The sequence below is a fragment of the Chiloscyllium plagiosum genome, unplaced genomic scaffold (assembly GCF_037043375.1).
Source record: "Chiloscyllium plagiosum isolate Xiang-an unplaced genomic scaffold, Cpla_swu_hap1 HiC_scaffold_39, whole genome shotgun sequence".
Classification (NCBI taxonomy): Eukaryota; Metazoa; Chordata; class Chondrichthyes; order Orectolobiformes; family Hemiscylliidae; genus Chiloscyllium; species Chiloscyllium plagiosum.
Genome location: NW_028270177.1, coordinates 37,807,245 through 37,832,170, shown reverse-complemented (window position 1 = coordinate 37,832,170; position 24,926 = coordinate 37,807,245). Strand labels below are relative to the sequence as shown.

At 40.8% G+C, this 24,926-nt stretch overlaps 1 protein-coding gene across 3 annotated transcripts in view; it reads left to right on the top strand.

Annotated features, from left to right (window-relative positions):
* LOC122541088 (cell surface hyaluronidase CEMIP2-like) overlaps positions 1–24,926 on the top strand; it is a 146,963-nt gene that overhangs the window by 1,855 nt on the left and 120,182 nt on the right. For 2 of the 3 annotated variants that reach the window (XM_087981289.1, XM_087981288.1), the window contains exons 2-3: positions 680–1,026; positions 18,605–19,093. In XM_087981289.1, coding sequence (XP_087837415.1) covers positions 680–1,026; positions 18,605–19,093 — 836 coding nt within the window. The remainder of the gene's footprint in view (positions 1–679; positions 1,027–18,604; positions 19,094–24,926) is intronic. The other variant, XM_043677617.2, reaches the window with a different exon arrangement.

The window sequence follows — 24,926 nt, the reverse complement described above, 5'->3', positions numbered from 1 at the left end:
AACTGTTCCAATGCAGAAAGGGTCTTTTGATCTGTCATCTTTGCACTGGCTCTCTATATGAGCATTTCACTCAGTACCATGCTCCCAGCACCTCCCTGCACATTTTTCAGGGCCAATGCCCCGGTGTCAGAGTGCAGGAATTTCAAACGAGGAAGAAATACTGACCTGGTCAGCAATACCCACATCCCTTGAACAAACATTTTTTAAAAATCACAAATACCTCCTAGTACACTGCTGCATTGATGTGGGGCTACATAACCTGCTGAACTTCTGATTGGACCAAAGGCATTGGGAATCTGCCAAGGATGGCAAGCACAGAGACAGCTGGTTAGCAAGCCCCCGTGGGAATCAAATAAGGAAGCACAAGGTGGGTCCGGAGAAGATTTAAGTGATTCAGGAGAATAGCCAAGTTGAGGGGAGGGAGAGATAGAGGTGGAAACCATGTAACATCTAATAACGAGGAAAGAAACCCTGGGAACTTGGCAGCCAATAGACATAGTCTTGGGCTACCTCATTGGGCATGACCCAATAGGGGATCCTCGCCCCAATCATCGGCTGTTCCCTCCCTGTAGTCCTAGTGGCTGTAGTGCCGGTGCTTAATGCTCAAGTCATTTTCAGGGTGCACACAGTGACCTTGTGTTTGCAAATATTAACTCTGATTTACTGATCTCATTTACAGATTGGAAATGAAAACTGACAAGAACATCAAGGCCCAATCTGCTGTCAAGGACATTTCCACTAGCTGCTCATCAGAGAGGTTTCCACAATGTAGAATAACACAGCCTGTTAATTTGTTGCCTTCTTTACAAAAGCATTTGCTTCTTCAAAATAAGCCACCTGTGTGGCAGGCACCCCTACTGACTCTTGCACCTGAGGATAGACTTTGTGGAAAAAGGACATTTGGCCCAGGAACACCAAAAGCATTCACGTATCACCTACTGCTTTTTGTAGTTTTTCTTTTAGTTTTACCAGGTCTGCTGCACTGTGATGGCAAGAGTCAGTTATCCCAAGGAAAAGGTTCCAGAGGTAAGCTAGCCAGTTCTCTTAAAATGGAGCCATATATCTTTCCCACGAGCAGGAAAGATAATGATCTGAAACAATTAAAAAAGATGGAAGATAATTTAAATCTAAAGAAAAGTACATAAGTGTAAAGAATATTGCAAATTAAAGGAATTTGAAGTGACTCCATGGACAGCAAACAAAGATTGTTAGTAGCATGTAGATCCTTCAAAAATAGTGGGGTTGTATTGCAAACGAAAGAGTCACAGATTTATGTCAACCTTCACCATGGAGGAAAAGACTCATCGAGGTTTAAAAACAAAACAAGAGCTGAAACATATGAAGTGAATAAGAAACTATTACAATTGATAATGGTGCAAGATACTAACAAAGCTCCAGGAGCTGATGGTTTCCACCCCAAGGGGTTAATTGAAATGGTTGGAGAAATCGCAGATGCTTTAGTCATAACCTTCCAAAGCATGTTTGACTCAGGAATTGTTCTTTTTAGATTGGAAAATCTCTCTCAATTACTTAAGAAGGGTGACTGAGAAAAATTGTGGAGCTATTCGTTTAGGTTTGAGGAATAATTGGAATCTACAAAGAAGGAGAACGAGAGTGATTATTTTGAGGAATTTGGCGTGATTAAGCAGAAGCAGTCGGGGTTTCTGAAATGTAATTGTGGCTGTTGAGCCTGATTTGATTTATTGAGGAAGTAACTAATGTTCTAGAGAGAGGAATGTCAGTGAATGCAGTTTATATGGACTTCCAGGAGGCATTCGATAAGGTTCCAAAGAGGGGATTGTTAATCGAACGTAAAACCAACAAAATTTAAATGGAAGTTATTAGCCTGGTTATGAGGTTTGATAATTGAAGATAAATATTCGATTCAATGTGACTGTGATAACAGAAAATGCTGGAAATACTCAGTGTTTGTGGAAAGAAAGTGAACTTTTCAGGTACCAGTATTTACTTGACCAATACATACATGACTTGGATGAAAGTGATTGGTGATGTCCCACAAGAATCTGTTGTTATTCACTACATTTATTCATAACTTTGATGAAACAATGGTGAGTCATCAATCCAACTTTGCTGAGATGGGAGCATAACGTTCCAAAGAGACCTTGATAGTTTATGATGGATGGACAAAATTTAAAAAAATTCTTAACACCAGGTTATAGTCCAACAGGTTTATTTGGAAGTACAAGCTTTTGGAGCGCTGCTCCTTTGGAGCAGGATCATAGGCCACAGAATTTATAGTAAAAGACCAAAGTATCATACAACTGATGCAATGTATTGAACAAACCTAGATTGCTATTAAGTCTTTAATCACCTAGAATGGGGTTGCAAGTTTCAATTGATTAATATGTAAATCCCAGAACTTCTTTTAAGTCAGGGTCCTGAGGTAATTTAAGGTTTTATTTTTTTAAAAAAGTGACATCTCAGCTCAGACTATACATTAAAGGTGAGAGGTTAGAGTCTGTCTGTATCCCAACCTTGAGTGATTTTGAACTTTGATAGTTTGTGAGTGGGGAAAACTGAGGCAGATGGACATCAGCAATTAGGTTTAAGGACATCCCATTATGAACCAAAGAAGAATCAATCTGAGCATTTTTTTTTAAAAGTGGTGAACACTTAGGAATAAAGTCCAAAGGGATTTAGTGGTCCATATACAGCACTTAGTAAAATGTATCAGTCATGAGTAAAATATACAATAAAAAAAGTTCACCTTCTTAACTAGATGTTAAGATATAATAGTAAGGAATTTATGTTGTACCTGTACAAAGTCCTGATTAGATCCCACTTGGGTGCTGTATAAAGCCTAGGCACACTACCTTGGAAAGGATGTATTGGAATGTTTGGGAAAGCCCCTGTTAGAATCTTTTTGGTCAGCAAGAACTAAATTTGAGGAGTGATTTCATAAATTAGTTTGTTTTTCCCAGAACATTAAACAGCGATGAGCAATTTGATTGAGGTTGATGAGGTTTTAAGGGAGTATCTAAGTTAAGGGCCATAACCTTAATCTGAATATCCTGGCTTTGATTTTTAAGAAATGCTTTTTTGCACACATTGTGATACATGTGTGGAATTCTCTCAAAAAAACTGTAGCTTGATTAATAATTGAAAATTTGGGATGACAGCTTTTTTTCCCCTAGAAGCTGAGGCAGATAAATGGAATCCTAATGCAAATCAGTCACTGAATGGCAGAGAAGGTACATTTATAGCCTTCTGTGCTTTGTAAGTTCAATGTTTGAATGATTTTTAACACATTGTAGGTATAAACCCCAATTCCATCATGGCCAAATTGAGCATAGTTGTTCTCCAGACTGTAGGATGACAGACAATTCATTCACCAAGCACCACTGCTTTTTTTGATATGTGCAATTTTTTTTTAAGTTGTTAGAACAAAGAGTAAAATTTTACAAAACTATCAATCATACTTGGAGGTTAGGCATAAGGGAAACTTATACCAGTTGACTGCGAAAAGGTATAGGCTAACAGGATGCGCAGTAAAGTGGCGAATTAAATTTAATGCAGAAAAGCCTGAGGTGATGCTGAAGGGATAGGGAGAAACACACAATATTTGTAACAAATCTAAAGAGTAAAAAGGGTAGAGGGATCTGGAGGTGCATCAGCATAGGTGGGTGGTAATATCGAGACAGAGTGTTGGAGAAATTCAAGTTTGGCAATAGCTGTAGAGCAGGCAATGAGTTAACATTTTGAGTCTGGTTTGACCACTGTTCAGAACTGAAAGTGTTGGAAACTTTTTTTTATTTACTTTTTACTGAGCCAAATGAGGAGCAAAGCGGCAGGTGGTGGAAAGGCAAAGGTGTTGCTGATGGTGGTGAAAGAGAAAAAGATGTAAATTGATATAACACTCTACTAAGAGCAAAATACAAGCAAGACAAAGCTGTAGGGGCTCAGAGAGGAAGAAAATGGAGAACACACACCATGTGGTCAGTTTCTGAAGTTTTGGAATTCAATATTGAGATCTCGAGGCTGTTAAGTGCCTAAGTAGGAAATAAAGTGGTGTTCCTCGAACTTGTGTTTGACTTCATTGCAACATTGCAATGAGCACTCGACAAATCTTAAGGTGATAAGAATAAGGGCCGTTCAGCTCTTCCAGTCATTCAATAGGATCTTTGCTGATCTGCCATTCTTCACATTCCTGCATTTTCCCCATAAACCTTGATTTCCCTACTGATAAAGAATCTATCAGCCTTGCATAGGAACTAGGAGTAGGCCATCTGGCCCCTTGAGCCTGTTCCACCATTCAATAAGATCATGGGTGATTTCTTTGTTGATTCAGGGCAACTTACCCACCCGCTCACTGTCACCCTTAATTCCTTTACTGTTCAAACATCTATCTATCTTTGCCTTAAAAACATTCAATGAGACAGCCTCAACTGCTTCACTGGGCAGGGAATTCTACAGATTCACAACCCTTTGAGTGAAGAAGTTCCTCCTCATCTCAATCCTAAACTGCTCCCCCTTATTTTGAGGCTATGCCCCCTTATTCTAATTTCACCGGCCAGTAAACACTATTTTCTTGCTGTTATCTATTTCCTTCATAAATTTATATTTCTATAAGATCCCTCCTCATTCTTCTAAATTCCAATGAGTACCAGTCATTCTGCTATCATGCACATTTTGTCAACATGAATTGGCTATGATGCACTTGACACATTGAGGATGCTAATTCTAAAGGGCAAAAGTTTAAAATGTGTGCTGGTTATAACATTGCATTGCCAACACTTTATGGGCTGCAGAGTGACAGATGGAGTTTAATTTAGATAAATGTGCTGCATTTTGGAAAAGCAAATCAGAGCAGGGTTTAGACACTTAATGGTAAGGTCCTGGGCAGTGTTGCTGAACAAAGAGACCTTGGAGTACAGGTTCATAATTCCTTGAAAGTAGAGTCACCGGTACATAGGATAGTGAAGATGATGTTTAGTGTGCTTTCTTTTATTGGTCAGAGCATTGAGTATAGGAGTTGGGAGGTCATGTTGCAGCTGTACAGGACATTTTTGGAATATTGTGTGCAATTCTGATCTTCCTACCAGAAGGATGCTGTAAAACCTGAAAGGCTTCAGAAAAAAAAATTAAAGGATGTTACCAGGGTTTGAGATTTGAGCTATAGGGAGAGGCTGAATAGGCTAGGGCTGTTTTCTCTGGAGCGTCAGAGGCTGAGGGATGACCTTATGGAGGTTTATAAAATCATGAGGGGTATGGATAGGGTAAATACACCCTGATGTGGGGGAGTCCAGAACTGGAGGGCATAGTTTTAGGGTGAATGGGGAAAGATATAAAAGGGACCTAATGGGAAGTTTTTTTTTAATGCAGAGGGTGGTGAGTGTATGGAATGAGCTGCCAGAGGAAGTGGTGGACGCTGGCACAATTACAGCATTTAAAGGATATCTGGATGGGTATATGAATAAGAAGGGTATAGAGGGATATAGATCAAGTGCTGGCAAATGGGATGAGATTAGGTTGAGTTATCTGGTCTGCATGGACTAGTTGGACCAAAGGGTCTGTTTCCATACTGTACACCTCTATGACTCTAAGTGCTATTTTTATTGCATGATTTTTATATAGTGAGGGGTTGCACAAGACCGCAACCATCATGTTATAAAAGAACTACTTGTATAATCCCAGTCTACTCAGCCTGTCCTCATAAGCCAACCCTCTTAACTCTGGAATCAACCTAGTGAACCTCCTCTGCACCCTCTCCAGTACCAGTACATCCTTTCCCAAGTAAGGAGACCAAAACTATCCACAGTACTCCAGGTATGGCCTCACCAGCACCCTGTGCAGCTGCAGCATAACCTCCCTATTTTTAAACATCATCCTTTTAGCAATGAAGGACAATACTCAATTTGTCTTAATTACCTGCTGCATCTGCAAACCAACATTTTGTGGTTCATGCGCAAGGGCACCAGGTCCCTTTGCACAGGAGCATGCTGCAGTTTTTCACCATTAAAATAATAGTCCATTTTGCAGTTGTTCATACCGAAATGGAATGTACACAATGAATGTTCTCCAGTAGCTGTCTGTGGCAAGGAGTTCCCAAGGCTCTCAACACTGAGAGAAGAAACTTTTCCTCATGAAAGTAAGTTGGTGCATTGAAATGGCAAACAAATAGAATGTCAGGATCATTCCTATGGTCAGAGTGGAGATGTTCTGTAATGCAGGAACCCAGTTTGTGTTTAGTTTTACCAGTGTGAAGGAGGCTGCATTGTGAGCTGGAAATGCACCCCTTGTAGAGTGAAAGGACTACAAGGATAGGCTTCAGAAACTGTTTTTAAATAAAGGAGATTAAGGAGAGATTTGATAGAGGTGTAGCTAAACAAATAAAACCTGTTTCCCAAAGTTGATGATTGAAGAATTGAGGACAGAGATTAATTGGGCAAGATGCACAGAGAAAAATTTGAGGAAGAACTTTTTTACGTAGCAAGTGGAATTGATTTGGCACTCACTGCTGGTGGAACCACATGACAGTGAATGATTTGAAAAGGAAATTTGATATGCATTTCAACAAAATAAACTTGCAGATTTCAGGAATTCAACAGTGGATTGGGACTAGCCAGACTGTTCTACCGAACCATCATGGACCTAATGGATACAATGACCACTCTGCACTGTTATGTTCCTCTATGACTTATTACATTAAACCATTGTCAGAGGCGTTGCTTTAGAAATGAGTCTACTGTTTGCTTCTAACTCTCAAAATACAGCTGGTCCTGTTTGAGCAGTTTGTTTTGACCAGAATTTAAATGTAAACTAAGTACTGACATTTGACTTTCTGATTACAGTAAAAGCTTTGGTGCCTGCAAGTAGTAGGGATGGATGGGTGTCGGTGTGAAGTGTAGGGCAGATGTCAGTGCAGACAGGCAATCACAACTTATACAGGCGCAGCTTGTTCTTGTTGATGTGACTTGGGCACTGGCCAAAGGGTGGACTGCAGGACCGCAGCTGGGACACATATTCTGTGCCTCATGTAATGTTCACATTTCTACCACTGCACAAATGGCCCACCCTGAGCAATGGCTGTGTATAAGGAGGGTGTGCCAAGTAAGGAAAAATGTTCATAGTGTTGTGTTGCCAAAGTTGGCAAACATGACAACAGTGTTTTTCAATCATCAAGAGACTTGCAAAGGATCAGACAGCTTTTTTTCAGTTCTTCAGAAGCTAACTGAGGAAGCCCTATATTTGACCATCAGTTGCAACAATGGAGCAGGTTCTTGAGCCAGCACTAATCCTCTCACTCTCTCTCATCCCAGTCTTTTTGACCAAACTTTTTGTTCAATACAATAAAACACAGAACTGCGCATGCTGAAGACTTCTCTATATGGCTCAGTGTTACATTTTGTTTAATAATTGAATCACAAAAAGCTTGTGGAAGCAGGCCATTCAGCCCATCGACTCCACACCAACCCTCTGAAGAGTATCCCACTCCACACCCACTCCATCTCTGTCACTCTGCAATTTCCTTGGCTAATTAACCTAGCCAGAACATCCCTGGACACTACAGGGTAATACAACATGACCAATCCACATAACCTGCAAATCTTTGGACTGTGGGAGCAAACTGGAGAACCCAGAGGAAACCCACAAAGACATGGGGAGAATGTGCAAACGCTGCTGCCTGAGGGTGGAATTAAACCTGGGTCACTGGTACTGTGAGGCAACAGAGCTAACCACTGAACCACCCCAACCTTGTGATATTTCAGTATGTTAACTATGCTATATAAATGCAGTTACCAGGTTTTTTAAATAATGTGGCATTTTTAGTGTACAATACATTCTCAATTGAACCCGTGTAGCAATTGAAGCATACTTGTCGCATTCCATTGCATTAGCAAAGGATGTCACACAATGACAGTCTATGACTCTTGGTTTCACCTGCCTTGAATATATTGCCATGTAGTGGTGAGGACCATGGGTTGTTGGTGCATCACTACGATGGGGGTGTAAATTGTGAAGAAGCTGCATGAAACCGATGCAAATCGACTGAGCAACAAGGTTATAGAGTTCTCTATAGAGTTATAGAGATATACAGCACAGAAACAGATTCAAACGCCAACATTATCCTGGTCTTTAAGGGCCCTTAATTAGCTGCTTATGGCTTTCATTTGGCCCACAGGAATGCGGGCTACTCATCACCTTACCAACCCCTTCCCCACACGCTGCCAGAAACATTTTAATGGGGACCAGGGTGCATGGACACACAGCAGGAATGATATCCGCTGGATTTTCTGTGATGTACTCGCCTTTGTATCACCTCCGGCAATGGGGCATTCAATTCAGCTGCTTGTTTCGAGGAGTTTTCACAAAAGATTTATCAACCTGAAGCAGGCACCATCTGACCAGCTGAGGATTTCAACTACTTTCTTCTCCTTTTTTGTTAAAATACATAATTGGTTACATAATTAATAGCAATTTGCAAAGAACATTTACATTACAATTGGTGCTATTTTAATCCCAGCGGCATCCAATTTAAATTAAAACCAAAACTAGAAGTCTCACAAAATAGCAGTGTCCTGAATTACTCGTAATTGAAATTTTCTTTTGAAATGTGGATTTGTATACTTAATGCAGACTTTAAACAGTGTGAGCTGTGGCACTGTGATAGTGTCTCTCCAACAAGAGTGGGTTCAGACCCGAGAGCATTCAGGTTGGCATTCCAGTGCGGTACCGAAGATTTGCTGTACTGCCGGAAATGCTGTTTTTGGTAGAGTCTACTGACTCATGAGAATGCCTTATGGCACTATTTCTAAACCGATCCAAGGAATTCTGTCACATTCTGATCAATTTTTATCAATTAAAATTGTGTTTGCTCTTTGTGGGAGCTGTGAACAACTTGACTTTGTATTTCCAATGGTACAACAGTGACTGCCCTTCAGAACTGTTAAAGCATTTGTCTTTCTTTCCTTCCTTGTTTTCTGTTTCTTTATATCACTGCTGTTCCCACACACACTAATCCATTAGCTCAATCGTATGTTAACTCTGCTTCCGTCAACAATAACATTCTCTTCCTCTCGATTTAATCAAACTTGTTGAAAATTCAGCTGATTGGATTCGATTGACACTGAGGCCAACTCACATGTCTCATACTGATAGACACGCATTCTTATTAGATCTTTCTTCACTATAGATCTGTAACTTTACTCCTTTTTTTTCCTGCAGCCATTCAGGCTCTCAATTTGTGCATTTTCTTTTTGCTCCACCCATTGTTGGCTAGCAACTATCATCTTTTAACGTTAATATTATTAACTGTTATACCTCTCAATCCTTCCACTTTTCAAGTGTTCTCTTTCCCTTTGAAGTTTGCTTAGATAAACCTTTTGGTCTCCTATTATCTGCACCAGAAACTGGTGCCAGTTATTTATTTGCTGATCTTGGAACATTTTCTACTGGACTCATTAAGTAAGTGCAAGATATTGGGGTGATTTTCTGCTCAGATTGAATCCAAAAGAGTGTATTTTATCTTCTATCAGTTGTGTAGCATGCTGATAATGAATTGCCCAGCCATTATACATTTCCCTCCAGGGACATCAATTCTATGACTTGGTATTTCCCATTTTTACACTTTCAGCAAAAACTATTTACTTCTGAGCACTTTCTATTTATCCTGTTTATCCCCGATCTTTGAAAATCCTCATTAAAATTTCATAGATAATAAAGCTTGGTGAGATCTGAAACCAGGCTTAGAAGCTAGGTTAAGATTGGTTCAAATAACATTTTCACTTGTGTCTTTTGCAGCATATCAGATTCTAACTGCTTCAAAGTTGTAGAATTCTTTCTTGACAGAGGAATCTCAGATCAACTGGTTTTGTCACCAGTGGATTTTCAATGTTCCATCAAGCTCTGCTTCCTTACCAATGCTGATATCTGGGAATTTTAGAGTATCTCTGCTTTTATGCTCCCTCTCTATACAACATTTGATCTTTAGCATTCCCTAACCAGAGTCAAAAATAATCCCATAGATTTTCCCCGTACCTCATTCCACATTCATCATTGTACATTCCACAATATTCTGGCGAGTTCCTAAACTGTTGCCACTTATGTACATGTTTCTGCTAGAGTTCCAGAAGCCTATCATTTAGGAAACCTGATTTCTTAATCGTTTAAAAATGGTGTATTCTGATGCAGTTTGAAGACTTGCATGCTTCACAATTGATAGATTCTTATTTATTTACTACAAACTGCTCAAACAAAAATCAAATATTTGTAATCATCTCCTTAACAGGCTGTATGGTTTATACTGTCAGTTTTCATCCTTCCCCCTCTCAGTTCAAGGTGGGAACTTTGATCTCTGCTCTGTTACTTCACACCATTTCCCTCACTTGCTTTTCCCCTGTTTTTAGCCCTTCCTACTGACTTTGTTCCCCACTTCTCATACACAGACTCGCACCGCACAGAAAGTGTCTTTGGTCCAACCGGTCCATAATCCTAAACTAAACTAGTCTCACCTGTCTGCTCCTGGAATTGAATTGAATTTATTGTCACGTGTACCGAGGCACAGTGAAAAGCTTTATCTTGTGAGCAATACAGGCAGATCAGAGTTAAGTAGCAAAGATAATTAAATAATAGGTAAACAGTGGCAAAAACAAAAACACAGGTACAGGCAAATGTTAAGAGTTCGATTCCATTCAGTATTCTAACAGCAGTAGGGTAGAAACTGTTTCAAAACCGATTGTTGCGTGTTCAGGCTTGTGTACCTTCTCCCCAATGGTAGAGGTTGTAGACAAACATTGCCAGGGTGGAATGGATCTTTGAGAATGCTGGTGGCCTTTCCTTGGCAGTGGGCCTGGTGGATGGATTCTATAGATGGGAGGTTGACCTTTGTGATTGTCCAGGCCGAGTTCACCACTCTCTGTAACCATTTCCAATCTTGAATGGTACAGTTGCCATACCAGGTTGTGATACATCCAGACAGAATGCTCTCGATGGCGCACCTATAAAAGTTGGCAAAGGGTATTCGCTGTCATGCCAAATTTCCTCAGCTACCTAAGGAAGAAGAGATGTTGTTGGGCCTTTGTAACCAGTGTGTCCACATGAAGAGTCCAAGAAAGCTTGTTGTGAATGACTACTCCCAGGAGCTTGACACACTCCACTCCCTCCACCTCTGTGCTGTTAATGTGTAGGGGGCATGAGTAACATCCTGCTGAAAGTCAATAATGAGTTCCTTGGTTTTGCCGGTATTGAGAGCTAGGTTGTTCTCAGTGCACCATTTTTCCAGGTCTTCCCCCTCCCGTCTGCAGTCTGTTTTGTCACCATCTGAGATTCGACTGACTATAGTGGTGTCATCAGTGAACTTGTAAATGGCGTTAGTCTGGTATTTGGTGACACAGTCATGGGTATACAGTAAGTCCTGGCCCATATTCCTCCAAACCTTTCCTATTCATGTCCTTATCAGTGTTTTTTGAATGTAGTAATAATGCCCACATCCACCACTTCTTCTGTGGTGATTCATTCCACACATGAACCACCTTCTGTGTAAAACTTTCCCTTTGTGTCTTTTTTTTAAAATCCTTCTCCTCTCACCTTAAAAATATGCCCCTGTCTTGAAATACCCAACTCTAGGGCAAGGACACCTGCCATTCACCTTATCTATAACCCTCATAATTTTATAAACCTTGAAGGTCACCCTTCAACCTCCTACATTCCAGCGAAAGAAGTCCCAGTTTATCCAGCCTTTCTTTATAACTCAAAACTTTCATACCCGGCAACATTCTGATAGATTTCTTCTGACCCCTCTCTAACTTAATAATATCCTTTCTATCTCTCTGCTTCAGGGATGAAACATTGTTGTGACTTAGCTTTTTGCAGATCCAACCCTGACTTGTATTTAAGCCTGTCGACAAGCGTATTCATGTTGTCTGGCATGCTGAGCGCCAACAAGATGGTGGAGGAGTAGGGCTCGTGCACTGAAGTTTCTCAGCTCTCTCTGTTTCTTTCTTTTTCTTCTTTTCATGTTCCTTTCTACTTACTTCCAATCCTCAGCAGCATAATTCTAATGGATACCTCCTCCTATCTCACCTGGACCATGACCGCACCAAGGAACACCAGGCCATTGTGTCTATCATGGTCACCAACCTTCTGGTGATGACCACACACCCCCCGTCCCTCCGAATGACCTTCAACTCATAATCTCCTAAACCCTCCCAGCCTGCTTCTGCCTCCTTCCCAAAATCCACAAACAGGAGTGCTTGGGCTGATCCACTGTTTGACTGCTTCCGCCCCACAGAACCCATCTCTTCCTTCTTTGACTCTATTTTCTTTTCTCCTGTTGTCCAATTCCTATACATTTACATCTGTGATTCCTCTTATCCTTTTTGCCAGTTTCAGGTTTTCCAGTTCACGGGCTCCAACCGCCACCTCTTTACCATGGAGGAGCAGTCTCCTTAACTGCCTATCCCCACCAAGATGGTATCAGTGCTGTCTCCCTGAATTATCCCCATCCTCCACCACCCTCTTCTGCCTGGCCAAGCTTGTCTTCGCTCTGAGCAACTTCTCCTTCAACTGCTCCCACTTTCTCCAGGTCAAAGATGTGGCCATGGGTACCTTCATGGGCCCTTGTGATACCAGTCTCTTTGTGGGGTATATGGAACATTCCTTGTTCCAGTCCTACTCCAGCTCCCACCAACAACTCTTTCTGCGGTACATTGATGAAATCATTGGTGCAGCTTCCCCCTCTCATCCAGAATTGGAAACGTTTCTCTATATCACTTCCAATTTTCACCCTGGCCCATCTCTGACTCTTCCCTTTCTTGATATCTCTGTTTCCATTTCTGGGGATAGGCTGGCCACTGACATCCACTACAAACTCTTCGACTCCTCCCACAGTAACCTCAACCAAACAGCCTCACACCCTCCTTCCTCTAAAGATTCCATTCCATTCTAGTTCCTCCATCTCTATCTTGCATCTCTTCTGATGATGCCAACTTCGACAGGTGAGCCTCTGAAATGTCCACCTTCTTCCTCAACTAAAGATTCCCTAGCACCACTGTCGACAGGGCCCTCGGCTGAGTCCAACCCATTTCCCACACTTCAGTCCTCACATCCTCTTCCCTCTCCTACCACAGGAGTGAAATGGTCCCCCTTGTCCTCACCTACCATTTCACCAGCTTCCACATCCAGTGGCATATCACCACCAGACACACATTCCTCTCCCCTCCCTTGTGATCCTACCACTGGGACCATTTCCTCTGGGACACCCTGGACCACTCTTCCTTCAATCTCAACACCACCCCCACCCCTCTCCCTGAGCGCCTTTCTAAGCAACTGGAGAAGATGTAACATCTATTCATTTGCTTCCTCCCTCCTCACTAAGGCCTCGAACACACCTTCCAGATGAAGCAGTGATTTATCTGCACTTCATTCAATCTAGTCTAGTGCATTTGTTGCTCACAGTGAGGTCTCCTGTACATTGGGGAAAATGAAGCGCAGACTGGGTGACCATTTTGTCTGCAAGAATGACTTTGAGCTTCTAGTTGCCTGCCACTTCAACACACCAACCTATTCCATGACCAACATCTCTGTATCAGGCTTTCTGCAATATTCCAGTGCAGTTCAGCACAGCACAACTGGAAGAACAGCATTTCATTTACTGCTGAGGAACTCTGCAACCTTCAGGTTTTTAATATTGAGTTCAACAATTATAAGGCTTGAGGCCATGCCCTTACCCCAACACCACATACCAAGCCTTGTCATCACATGCTGAAAATGTGTTGCTGAAGAAGGGCTTATGCCCGAAACGTCGATTCTCCTGTTCCCTGGATGCTGCCTGACCTGCTGCGCTTTTCCAGCAACACATTTTCAGATATAGGACAGATGTCAGAGATAGGTTCTTTACTCAGAGTCGCAAGGGTATGAAATGCCCTGCCTACAACGGTCGAAGACTCGCCAACTTAAAGGACATTTAAATGGTCATTGGATAAACATATGGATGATAATGGAATAGTGTATGTTAGATGGGCTTCAGAGCTGAAAAATGTGTTGCTGGAAAAGCGCAGCAGGTCAGGCAGCATCCAAGGAGCAGGAGAATTGACATTTTGGGCATAAGCCCTTCAGGAATCAGGATGGGCTTCAGGTTGGTTTCACAGGTCAGTGCAACATCGAAGGCCGAAGGGCCTGTACTGTACTATAATGTTCTATGTAGCACCTTTTACTGATTCGTGGACTCAGAACCCACTGAGTCTCCGGTTTTAACAAGATAGGTGACCATAACCAGTTTCCCCTGGTAGGGTGGTGGTAACCCGTAGACACATATGAAGATATTGGCAGGTAAGAGTGGGAAACTGTTTTTGGAATTATTTTTATGTAGATAATTGGTGTGTGATCAGGAATCCATAACCTGAAAGAATGATTAAAGCAGATTTCAATAATAACTTTCAAAAGGGAGTTATGTAAAAACTTAGAAGGAAAGAATTAAATGGTGCAAGAGCTTTCAAACTGATAGTAGGTACGTGATAGGATGAATGTCAATAATTCCTGAAAGTAGTGATGCTTAAATTTCCCATAGTGTCTAGGGGTGAGCAGGCTAGGTGGACTAGCCATGAGAAATGCAGGATTACTGGGATAGGGAGTGGGTATGGGAGAGTTGGTGTGGACTCCATGGGCTGAATGGCCTGCTTCTACACTGTAGAGATTCTAAGATTCTAAATATTTTATGAGAAAGTAAAATCCTCTCATCTGCAAACAGCTAAACATTTTATTTGTGTGACTTCTTGAAATAAAATATTCATTTTCACATGAAATGAGATCAAGGAGATAAATGGCCTGGGGTTAACAGCTGGATTTTAGTTCAGTCCATTTTGTGCAGCTGTATGAGTCTGGAGTGACTGAGTTACATCAGCAGCTTTGGAATACACAGTCATTTGCATATATTTGTATATAACAATTATTTTTATCTTCAATTCCATTGTCATTTGTGTTTCAGATCAGTTGTGTGTTTTATACTTCAGTGTTATTTTCTCTTTGCACCATCTTCTGCATTTATTTGGAGTGAAGAAAGGGTTTCTTTGCCCACCAGTATCCAGATATGCATGGATAGTAAGCAGAGCTATCCCTCTGGAGTTAGATGAATTGGTAATGGGACAGAACTTCCTTGGGAGCAGCTCCTGCTCTGCTATGATCTGCCACAACAAGAACCCTGAAAATAAAGTAGTTGAGGAAATTCCCAGGCCAGTCATCTCAGCAAAATTTCACATTTCTCTCTGTGGCAAATTTCCCTGTCTGTTTATTTGAAAGGTTTATACAATTTTTACTTTTCATATTATAAATGTCCATTTTGGGAGCTAGAGATTCAGTTTCCTTAATCAATTAATAAATGGCATATTCAGTGTTTCTTAATTCTACCACATCTTCTCAACTGAAATACCTTTTATTATTTATATACAATATAACAGTCATTTATATAAACCATCTGAATGTGAACATTGGAGGTATGGTTAGTAAATTTACAGATGACACCAAAACTGATAGGGTAGTGGACAGTGAGTAAGGTTACCTCAAGTACGACAGGACTTTGATCAGATGGCTGGATGATCCAAGCAGTGGCAGATGGAGTTTAATTTAGATAAATGTGAGGTGCTGCATTTTGGTAAGGCAAATCAGGACAGGACTTATACGCTTAATGGTAAGGTTGTAGTAATGGTAGTGTTGCGAAACAGAAACCTTGGAGTACAGGTTCATAGCTCCTTGGAAATTGAGTTGCAGGTAGATAGGATAATTTGGTACGCTTGCCTTTATTGGCCAGTGCACTGAGTATATGTCATGTGGCGACTGTACAGGACATTTGTTGGCTGCTTTTGGAGTACTATATTCAATTCTGGCCTCCCTACTATAGGAAAGAAACTTGAAAAAGTTCAGCAAAGATTTACTCAGATGTTGCCAGGGTTGGAGGGTTTGAGCTACAGGGAGAGGCTGAATAGGTTGGGGCTGCTTTCTCTGGAGCATCAGATGCTAAAGGGTAGAGATCTATAAAATCATGAGGGACATGGATAGGATGAATAGTCAAAAACTTTTCCCCAGCGTATGGGCATCTGAAACGAGGGGACATAGGGGAAAGATTTAAAAGGGACCTAAGGTGCAGCCTTTTCTCTCTTTCACTGTGTTGAGTGCATGGAATGAGCTGGTACAGTTACAACATTAAAAAGGCATCTGGATGGGTGCATGAATTGGAATTGGTTGAGAGGAATATGGGCCAAGTGCTGGTAAATGGGACTAGATTAATTTAGGTTTTTCATCACCGTGGACACGTTGGACCAAAGGGTCTGTTTCTGTGCTGTATAACCCTGACTCTGTAATAGTTCCCAGCAAGTTACACATCTGTAACCTCTACCATAGAGAAGCACAGGAGCAGGAGATGTATGTTAACACCACTGCCTGCAAATTCCCATCCAAGTCCCATGCCATCCTGACTATGAAATATGTCACTGTCCTTTCAGTGCAGCTAGTTCTGAATCCTGGAGTTCCCTCCCAACAGCATTGTAGGTGTACCTACTATATAGGCAAAAGTGAGGACTGCAGATGCTGGAAACCAGAGTTTAGATCAGAGTGGTGTTGGAAAAGTACAGCAGGTCAGGCAGCATCCAAGGAGCAGGAAAATCGATGTTTCGGGCAAAAGCCCTTCATCAGGAATGATGATGTTCAAGAAACTCACTACCACCTTCTGTAGGGCAAGTAGGGATTGGCAATAAAAGTTTTTTTTTAGTCTATATTTATTTTATGAACTAACATTCTCCAGGTGTTGTATTGGGATTTATAAATTTCATATCTCTACATCATTATTCAGGGCTCTGTGTTATTGGAGGGGGTGCCAATTACAGGATTATTCTGGAGACTATGGACTGCATACCTCCCTCAGCATCACCAGTAGACTTCAACACCCCTGCGACCTAGCAAATGAATAGTTGCGATTCAGGCTTGCAGCGAGCCGTGTGTGGGTGGGAGTAAGTACTGGCTGTTAATTAGATGCCAACTTATTCAGTCAGAGAAAAAATAGGGAGATATGGAAATGTTGCACAATGCAAAACATGGTCAGAACCATCACAGCTCCTGTCGAGGTATTTGAATGAGCATTGCAACTTCAATACAGGGTTCTTTATCAATTTGGACAGAGAGGGAGTACATGAAAGAATTCTTGAAATGTTGTTTTCATTAGATTTAGGAGCTATCAAAGGGAGGTGGATGGAGAAATTGGCACACAGCTGTAGCACAGTGTTTTTAATGCGATTACAGCAGTACAGGATAAGTATATTCATCAGAAAGGAGGACATTGCTCGTAATTTTAAGTGTTGCCAAGGGCAAGTAAAGAGTTTAGAAAGCAATTAAAATTTTCATAGCAACTGCCTCTAAGAAAAAAAATATAGTAATGAAAGACAAACTTAAACTTAAAAAGAAAATGAGAGCCTATCAAGTGTTAAGAAATGTAGAGAACAGGAGTCAGCCATTAAGGCCCTTAAACCTGTTCTGCCACGAATAATATCTGATATGTATATCAGTCCTATGTATTCACTTTTGCTCCACATTTTTTTGGTACCTAACACACATTAGTTGATCACAATAAGAAGAGCTTCAGCAGTCCCACAGTATCCATTGTCTGCTGTGGTGGCAGGGGAGGTGGGGGGGAGGGGGGAAGACTCTCAGATTTTTGATATGTTTTGGGGCAGTGTGTCCTCCTTTATTTCATTCCTAACTACCTTCCTTAACTTTTGGGATTGTATCCTCCTGTTAAGTAAAGCTAAGAAATTATCCGAGGGGAAAAAAAAGCTTCAAAGTAGCCTCCAATAAAACATTAAAGAATTTTGCAGCAGCAAAGAAACAAAGGAGAGATTAGTCAATTTGCAGGTGATGACGTAAAAAAGGAGAGCTTCCAGTAATGGATTTTGTACTTTACATGAGCTAACTATTTGTCCAAAACAATACTAATTTTACTTGCAATGTCTTCCTTTCTAATGAATGTTCTTATTCTGCACCTCTGTAATCTTGCTGAATACTGTGGTTCATTGGTAGCAGATTTAACTTTAAGAAAGTTGTTGGTTCAAGACCCACTATAAGATTTCAAATTTAGGTTAGTGCATGGACTCTAGTGTGGTGCTGCACAGTGGAGATGCCATCTTTCAGATGAGATGTTAAACCTGCTTTCCAGTGAACATAAAACAAATTCTAAAGTATATTTTGAAGAGGAGAATAAATAATCTCTCCAGTTACCCAGACACTATTTTTCTTTCAACAAGCACCTAAATCAAATTGCGATTTTTGAAAAATATATATATATTTTGTAGGACTTACAGTTCACAAAATACTGCCTGCCTAAAGAAAATTCAAAGGAGTCCTAAAATGTGCAATATAAACGCAAGTATGTCTTTTTGTTTTGAAAAAACCTCCATCAAATCACCTGTGTCACTAATGAAACACTTAATGAATTACAGTCACATGCAACAATAACTTAAGGGAAAGAGAGAGAGGGGAAGAAATGAAATTAGACTTTGCTCTTGCTCTTTAAATTGGAAACAGATGTTTATTAGTGAAGCAGTGTTGCAATCTCTTTTTTACTTTTTTAAAAAAATTCTGACTGTTCATTTTTTGTCCATAGGCCTTCACCAAAGTATTCAAACTTCTCCTTTGAATATGGCCCCTGATGGGGTGGCTAACTCGTCTGACACTTACCCACTTTACAAACGATCTGCGTGGAGTACAAGGTTGCAAAAAGGGCCAGAGAGCAGCTTGCTGACTATCTACCAGAGCATGAAGAAAACAAAAGAAACACGAATGACTTGCAATGCCCTTGTTGAAGTAACCAATCATATACTGAGAAAAGCTGCAGGGAAGAATTTATCCCGAGATTTCTTCCAGCTTCCAACCTGTGATCAGAAGATGATTTACCAACTCACCAAAATTAACCCACTCAATCTCATTAAGGTTAAGATAAAACCACAGTTACTTTATGAAGTCTTACTCTGGCTGAAACAATTGAACTTGTTGCTGGATGTACACCAAGCAAAATCATTCTCCATTGTGAAGAAACTAATGCTTAGCAAGGATCACAGAGTTTTTGGAACTACAGGTAAAATCCATAAGTATGGTATGTGTTTAGTTATAATATAGCTTTCATTCTGTGTAGATTTGAGTATACCAAATACATGAGCAAATTGGTATCTATCCATAAATGTGTTCTGATTGGAAGCCATTTGAGTTTGGATCATCTCAAAGTCTAGGACACTTGCCAAAGAGAAGTAAAAGTGAAACAAACTCTAAAATTGTTGGATTTGCAGGCTAATCTGCTCATTCAACAGTTTTCAACATGATAAAAAGGTTGACTGATTGAGAAACAAACAAATGGAATAAAATGTCACTGAACACTCTTCTTTCATGATTCAAATTCAAATTAACTATTACCATGTGATTGAACTAACAATAGTCTATAGACAGCAATGTGGTCAGCTCTTAACTACCCACTGAAGTGAACATGGGCCGCTCCATTCTGTCGAATCCAAAGGAGACAGGCATGAGGCTGGAAGAACACAACAAGATGGGCAGCATCCTGAAGAAGGGTTACACCCGAAATGTCGACTTCTCCACCTCCTGATGCTGCCTATCTTGCTGTGTTCTTCTAGCCTTCTGCCTGCCCACCATTTGATCATGGCTGATATGTTTCTCAACCCCATTCTCCTGCCTTCTATGTAACCCTTGATTTCCTCAATCAAGAATTAGTATTTCTTCCTTAAATACCCTCAATAACTTGACCTCCATGGCCATCTGCAGCAATGAGTTCCACAGATTGCCCACCCTCGACTGAAGAAATTCATCCTTCTCTGTTTTAAAAGATCACCCCTTCGCTCTGAGGCCTTGCCCATGGGTCCTAGTTTCTTCTCATGAAAACATTTTCTCGTTGTCCATATCATCCAGTCCCCTCAGTATTCTAAGTTTCAATAACATCCCTCATTTTTAAAAATTCCATTGAATACAGGGCCTGAGTCCTCAAACTTTCTTCATATGACAAACCCTGGGATAATTTCTGTGAATCTCCTCTGAACCCCCTCCAAGGCTAGTACATCTTTCCTTGGGTACATGGCCCAAACCTGCTGGCAATATTGCAAATGCAGTCTGACCAGTGCCTTCTACAGCTTCAGCAGTACACCTTGTATTCCAGCCCTCTTGAAATGATTGCTAACATTGTACTTGTGTTCCGAACTGCCAACTGAACCTACAAATTAACCCTAAGAGAATGCTGAACTGGGACTGCTAAGTCCCATGTGCTTCAGATTTCCAAAGGCCTTGCCCATTTGAAAATAGTATACAGCTCTATTCTTCCTACCAAAGTGCGTAAGCTTACACTTTCCCACATTACATGCCATCTGCCACTACTTTGCCCGCTCTCCTAACCTGTCCAAGTCATTCCGCAGCCTCCTACTTCCTCAACACCAACTGTTCTCGCAGTTATCTTTGTGGTATCTGCAAAAACCACCTCCAGGGACTTGACCAAATAACCGAGGGCAACATTTGATTGTGATTCTGAAAGAGGATTGTACTGTTGGAGGAGAGATGTTAAATCATGGCTCTGTTTGTTTGTAAATGTTTCCATGGCACTACTATTATTATTTAAATTAATGTTATCCTCCAATAGGTTAGTTGCCAGCAAGAACCTGGCCTGGTAGAAAATATTTTGATTTGTTTTGGTTTTAAGTGTTTTCTCGCTGAAACGTAAACATGCAATACTACAGATTTTGCTTTAATAATGTAATGGATGTTTAATACAAAAGAAGTGATGATAAAATAGAATAGACCAAGCTATCTACTTTTAACCACACATGAAACATATACTCCCACTAACCCCGAATTATTCCTTTATATTTTTTAAAAGAAATAAAGCAGCTTTTGTGTAATACCCAAAACTCCACTCATACAATCCTAACACCCAGAGTCCCTGTATCTAACACCTCGGTAGGTTAATGTTACTTGTTACTTCAATTTTTACCTGGAACTATTGTACACCTAAACATTAGTGTAGGCAGCTTTAAATTACCTAGTCAAGCTTTATCCCAACACTGTCATCCGCTCTGCACCCTTCCCAAGAGAACGGGTTTATAGAGCCATCCTATTTCTCAGGACCATTCCAAACTCGGTGAAATTGAGAAAAGCACTGTCTCTCTGAGCTATGGGTGTTTTCCAAGCTTTAAAACAAACCCTCTTGACCTTCTAAATTGAAATTTGTTTGGTTTTAAAACCCTGCCAATGTACACAACAAATTCTAAAGCTAGGCATCAAAAATAGTTTCAAAACAAATCTCAATAGCTACAGAAATACTTATTTTGTTATCAAGTTCAGGCACACAGAAAACCTCTAGTTTACTAGTTCAAAACCCAGAAATCCAAACTTACGATAAATAATATGGCAACATATTTAAAAACATCCCACAGTTTAGACCACAATACTTGAAGAAAGAGTTGTCCCAGTGTCATGGCCAATATTTATCAACCAATGTTAGCAAAACATTGTGGGATCTATCTGTGTTCACATTAGCTGCTCCATGTCCAACGTTATAACAACAACTACACTTCAGAAATATTGAAATGGCTGTGAACTGCCTCGTAATGTCATACATTTGCAAAAGGTGCTACAAAAATGAACATTTTTCTGTTGTGTAACAGAAACATTTCAGATATCCTAATACATTTGTGATGAAAGACTGCTCTTGTATCCATTGAAGTTTGGAAGGATGAGAGACAATCTTATTGAGGCACATAAGATCCTGACAGGATTGTATTTAGTAATAAACAGAGTGAATAGACAGTACTGGAATGAGCAAGCACATTAACAAATCTCACCAATTTGTTAATTTGAAGTTTTCAGGATGGGCTGAATAGATTTCTTTTGTCGGGAAAGGGTATCAAAGGTACAGATCAACTGTAAGTTGGTAGAATTGAGGAAAGGTTTACAACAATCTACCTGTGGTGCAGCAGGGTGGAAAAACTGAATAGCCTCCTCTGCTTCTAATGCTAGAAGCATTACGCTCAATATAGTACGGTCTCTGAGCTTCGGGACATAACAGGTTACAGCGCAGGCTAAATCTGCTGCACAACAATCACGTTGAGAGTCTCGTTATGCACACTATCAAACCTGTCCACTCTACTTTGGGTTTAACTACATATTTACCTTGCATGTTAAAGCAACGTTGGTCATCTGTGCTATTCAAATTAATAATGAATGCTAATAAATACAGACTGCTCTCTCCAATTATGCAACTCTCCAAAACAAAAAGGATGTGCTATTTTTGTCTCTCTCACTCAATAATCCCTCTTTTTCTAAAGTACTTTGCACTGGATCTTATTTAATCAGTAAGTAACTAGATTGTAACTTAGTGATTCCCTGCATTGCTATGCTGTTTCTTGTGGCTGAAATAACCCTTCCAGTAAAAACTGTACATAATGTGTTCTATCATGCAGCTGTGATTGTGGTGAATGTAACTTCTTAGAAGACATTCTCCTCAGCTCTTACATTTTTGGTTAGTTCTTTTAATTTTGTTTCTGGGAACTGAGCATGCAGAAACAAGCTCCCAACACTGATGCAATGAGTTCATTCTCTGCCAGCATTACTGTAAGAGTTTAATTAAGGCAGCGTGATTTCTAAACCATTTTAGATTGTGAGCTTTTGTCGAATCATAGAATCCAAGCATATACAGCCTCCTAGCCCAACAAGTCCACACCAACCCTTGGAAGAGTATCCACCAGACTCATGCCCCTACCCCTAGCACCTAGCCTACACATCCCTGAACAATATGGGCAGGTTAGCATGGCCAATTCACCGAGGAGAAAGTGAGGACTGCAGATGCTGGAGATCAGAGATTCTTCAGGAATGACTTATGCCCGAAACATCAATTCTCCTGCTCCTTGGATGCTGCCTGACCTGCTGCGCTTTTCCAGCAACACATTTTTCAGCATGGCCAATTCACCTGACCTGCACATTTTTGGGCAGTGGGAGGAAACCAGAGCACCTGGAGGAAACTCACGCAGCAATGGGGAGAATGTGCAAACTACATACAGACAGTTACCCAAGGCTGGAATCGAACCTGGTGCTGAGACAGCAGTGCTAACCACTGAGCCATGACAGCAGCCATTATAGCATGAGGAATGAAAGGATCAATATGGCAGCACCAAAGTGTTTCATTAGACTAAACTAGAACCTGCGCTGTAAGCTGTTATGCCCCGAAGCTCAGACAGCATATTATATTGAGCCTAATGCCTCTAACGTTAGAACAAGAGGGACTGTTCAGTCTTTCAAGCCTTTTGCACCACAGCTAGATTGTTAACCTTTCCTCAATTCTACCAACTTACAATTGATCTGTATCTTTGATACCCTTTCCCAACAAAAGAAATCTATTGATCCCATCCTGAAAACTTCAATTTACCCAACCTCTTGCCTTATGTTGAGATCAAGTTTCAGGTTTTGTCTGAAAAGAACAGAAAATTGTTTCCAAATGTCACTCCAAAATAGCTTGCATTTTAGCTTTATGATTATATCCCCTTACTCTACATTCCTCCCAGAGGAAACATGGTATGGATAGAGAAGCTATCAAATTATTTTATGACTTTAAATTAACTCATTCACTGGAATTAAAAACCAAGATTAAGCAACCAGTCTACACAATTTCACCTTTTTAAAAACTGATTTTGCTGTAGTGAATCTTTCCTTGCCAGGGCAAATTTATCATTTCCCAAGGTGTAGTGCCCATTGTTAAACTCAGTATTCAAGTGAGGTCTGATTATCGCTCTCTACAAACAAAGTATGATTCTGTCTGTGCTCTGGTAACAAAGTAACAAAGAGGATTGATGAGGGCAGAGTAGTAGATGTGATCTATATGGACTTCAATAAGGCGTTTGACAAGGTTACCCATGGGAGACTGATTAGCAAGGTTAGATCTCATGGAATAAAGGGAGAACTAGCCATTTGGATACAGAACTGGCTCAAAGGTAGAAGACAGAGGGTGGTAGTGGAGGGTTGTTTTTCAGACTGGAGGCCTGTGACCAGTGGAGTGCCACAAGGATCGGTGCTGGGCCCTCTACTTTTTTTCATTTACATAAATGATTTGGATGTGAGCATAAGAGGTACAGTTAGTAAGTTTGTAGATGATACCAAAATTGGGGGTGTAGTGGAAAGCAAAGAGGGTTACCTCCGATTACAACAGGATCTGGACCAGATGAGCCAATGGGCTGAGAAGTGGCAAATGGAGTTTAATTCAGATAAATGCGAGGTGCTGCATTTTGGGAAAGCAAATCTTAGCAGGACTTATACACTTAGTGGTAAGGTCCTAGGGAGTGTTGCTGAACAAAGAGACCTTGGAGTGCAGGTTCATAGCTCCTTGAAAGTGGAGTTGCAGGTAGATAGGATAATGAAGAAGGTGTTTGGTATGCTTCCCTTTATTGGTCAGAGTATTGAGTACAGGAGTTGGGAGGTCATGTTGCTGCTGTACAAGACATCGGTTAGGCCACTGTTGGAATATTGCGTGCATTTCTGGTCTCCTTCCTATCGGAAAGATGTTGTGAAACTTGAAAGGGTTCAGAAAAGATTTACAAGGATGTTGCCAAGGTTGGAGGATCTGAGCTACAGGGAGAGGCTGAACAGGCTGGGGCTGTTTTCCCTGGAGCGTCAGAGGCTGAGGGGTGACCTTATAGAAGTTTACAAAATTGAGGGGTATGGATGGGATAAATAGGCAAAGTCTTTTCCGTGGGGTCGGGGAGTCCAGAACTAGAGGGCATAGGTTTGGGGTGAGAGGGGAAAGATATAAAAGAGACCTAAGGGGCAACTTTTTCACGTGTATGTGGTATGCATATGGAATGAGCTGCCAGAGGATGTGGTGGAGGCTGGTACAATTGCAACATTTAAGGGGCATTGGATGGGTATATGAGTAGGAAGGGTTT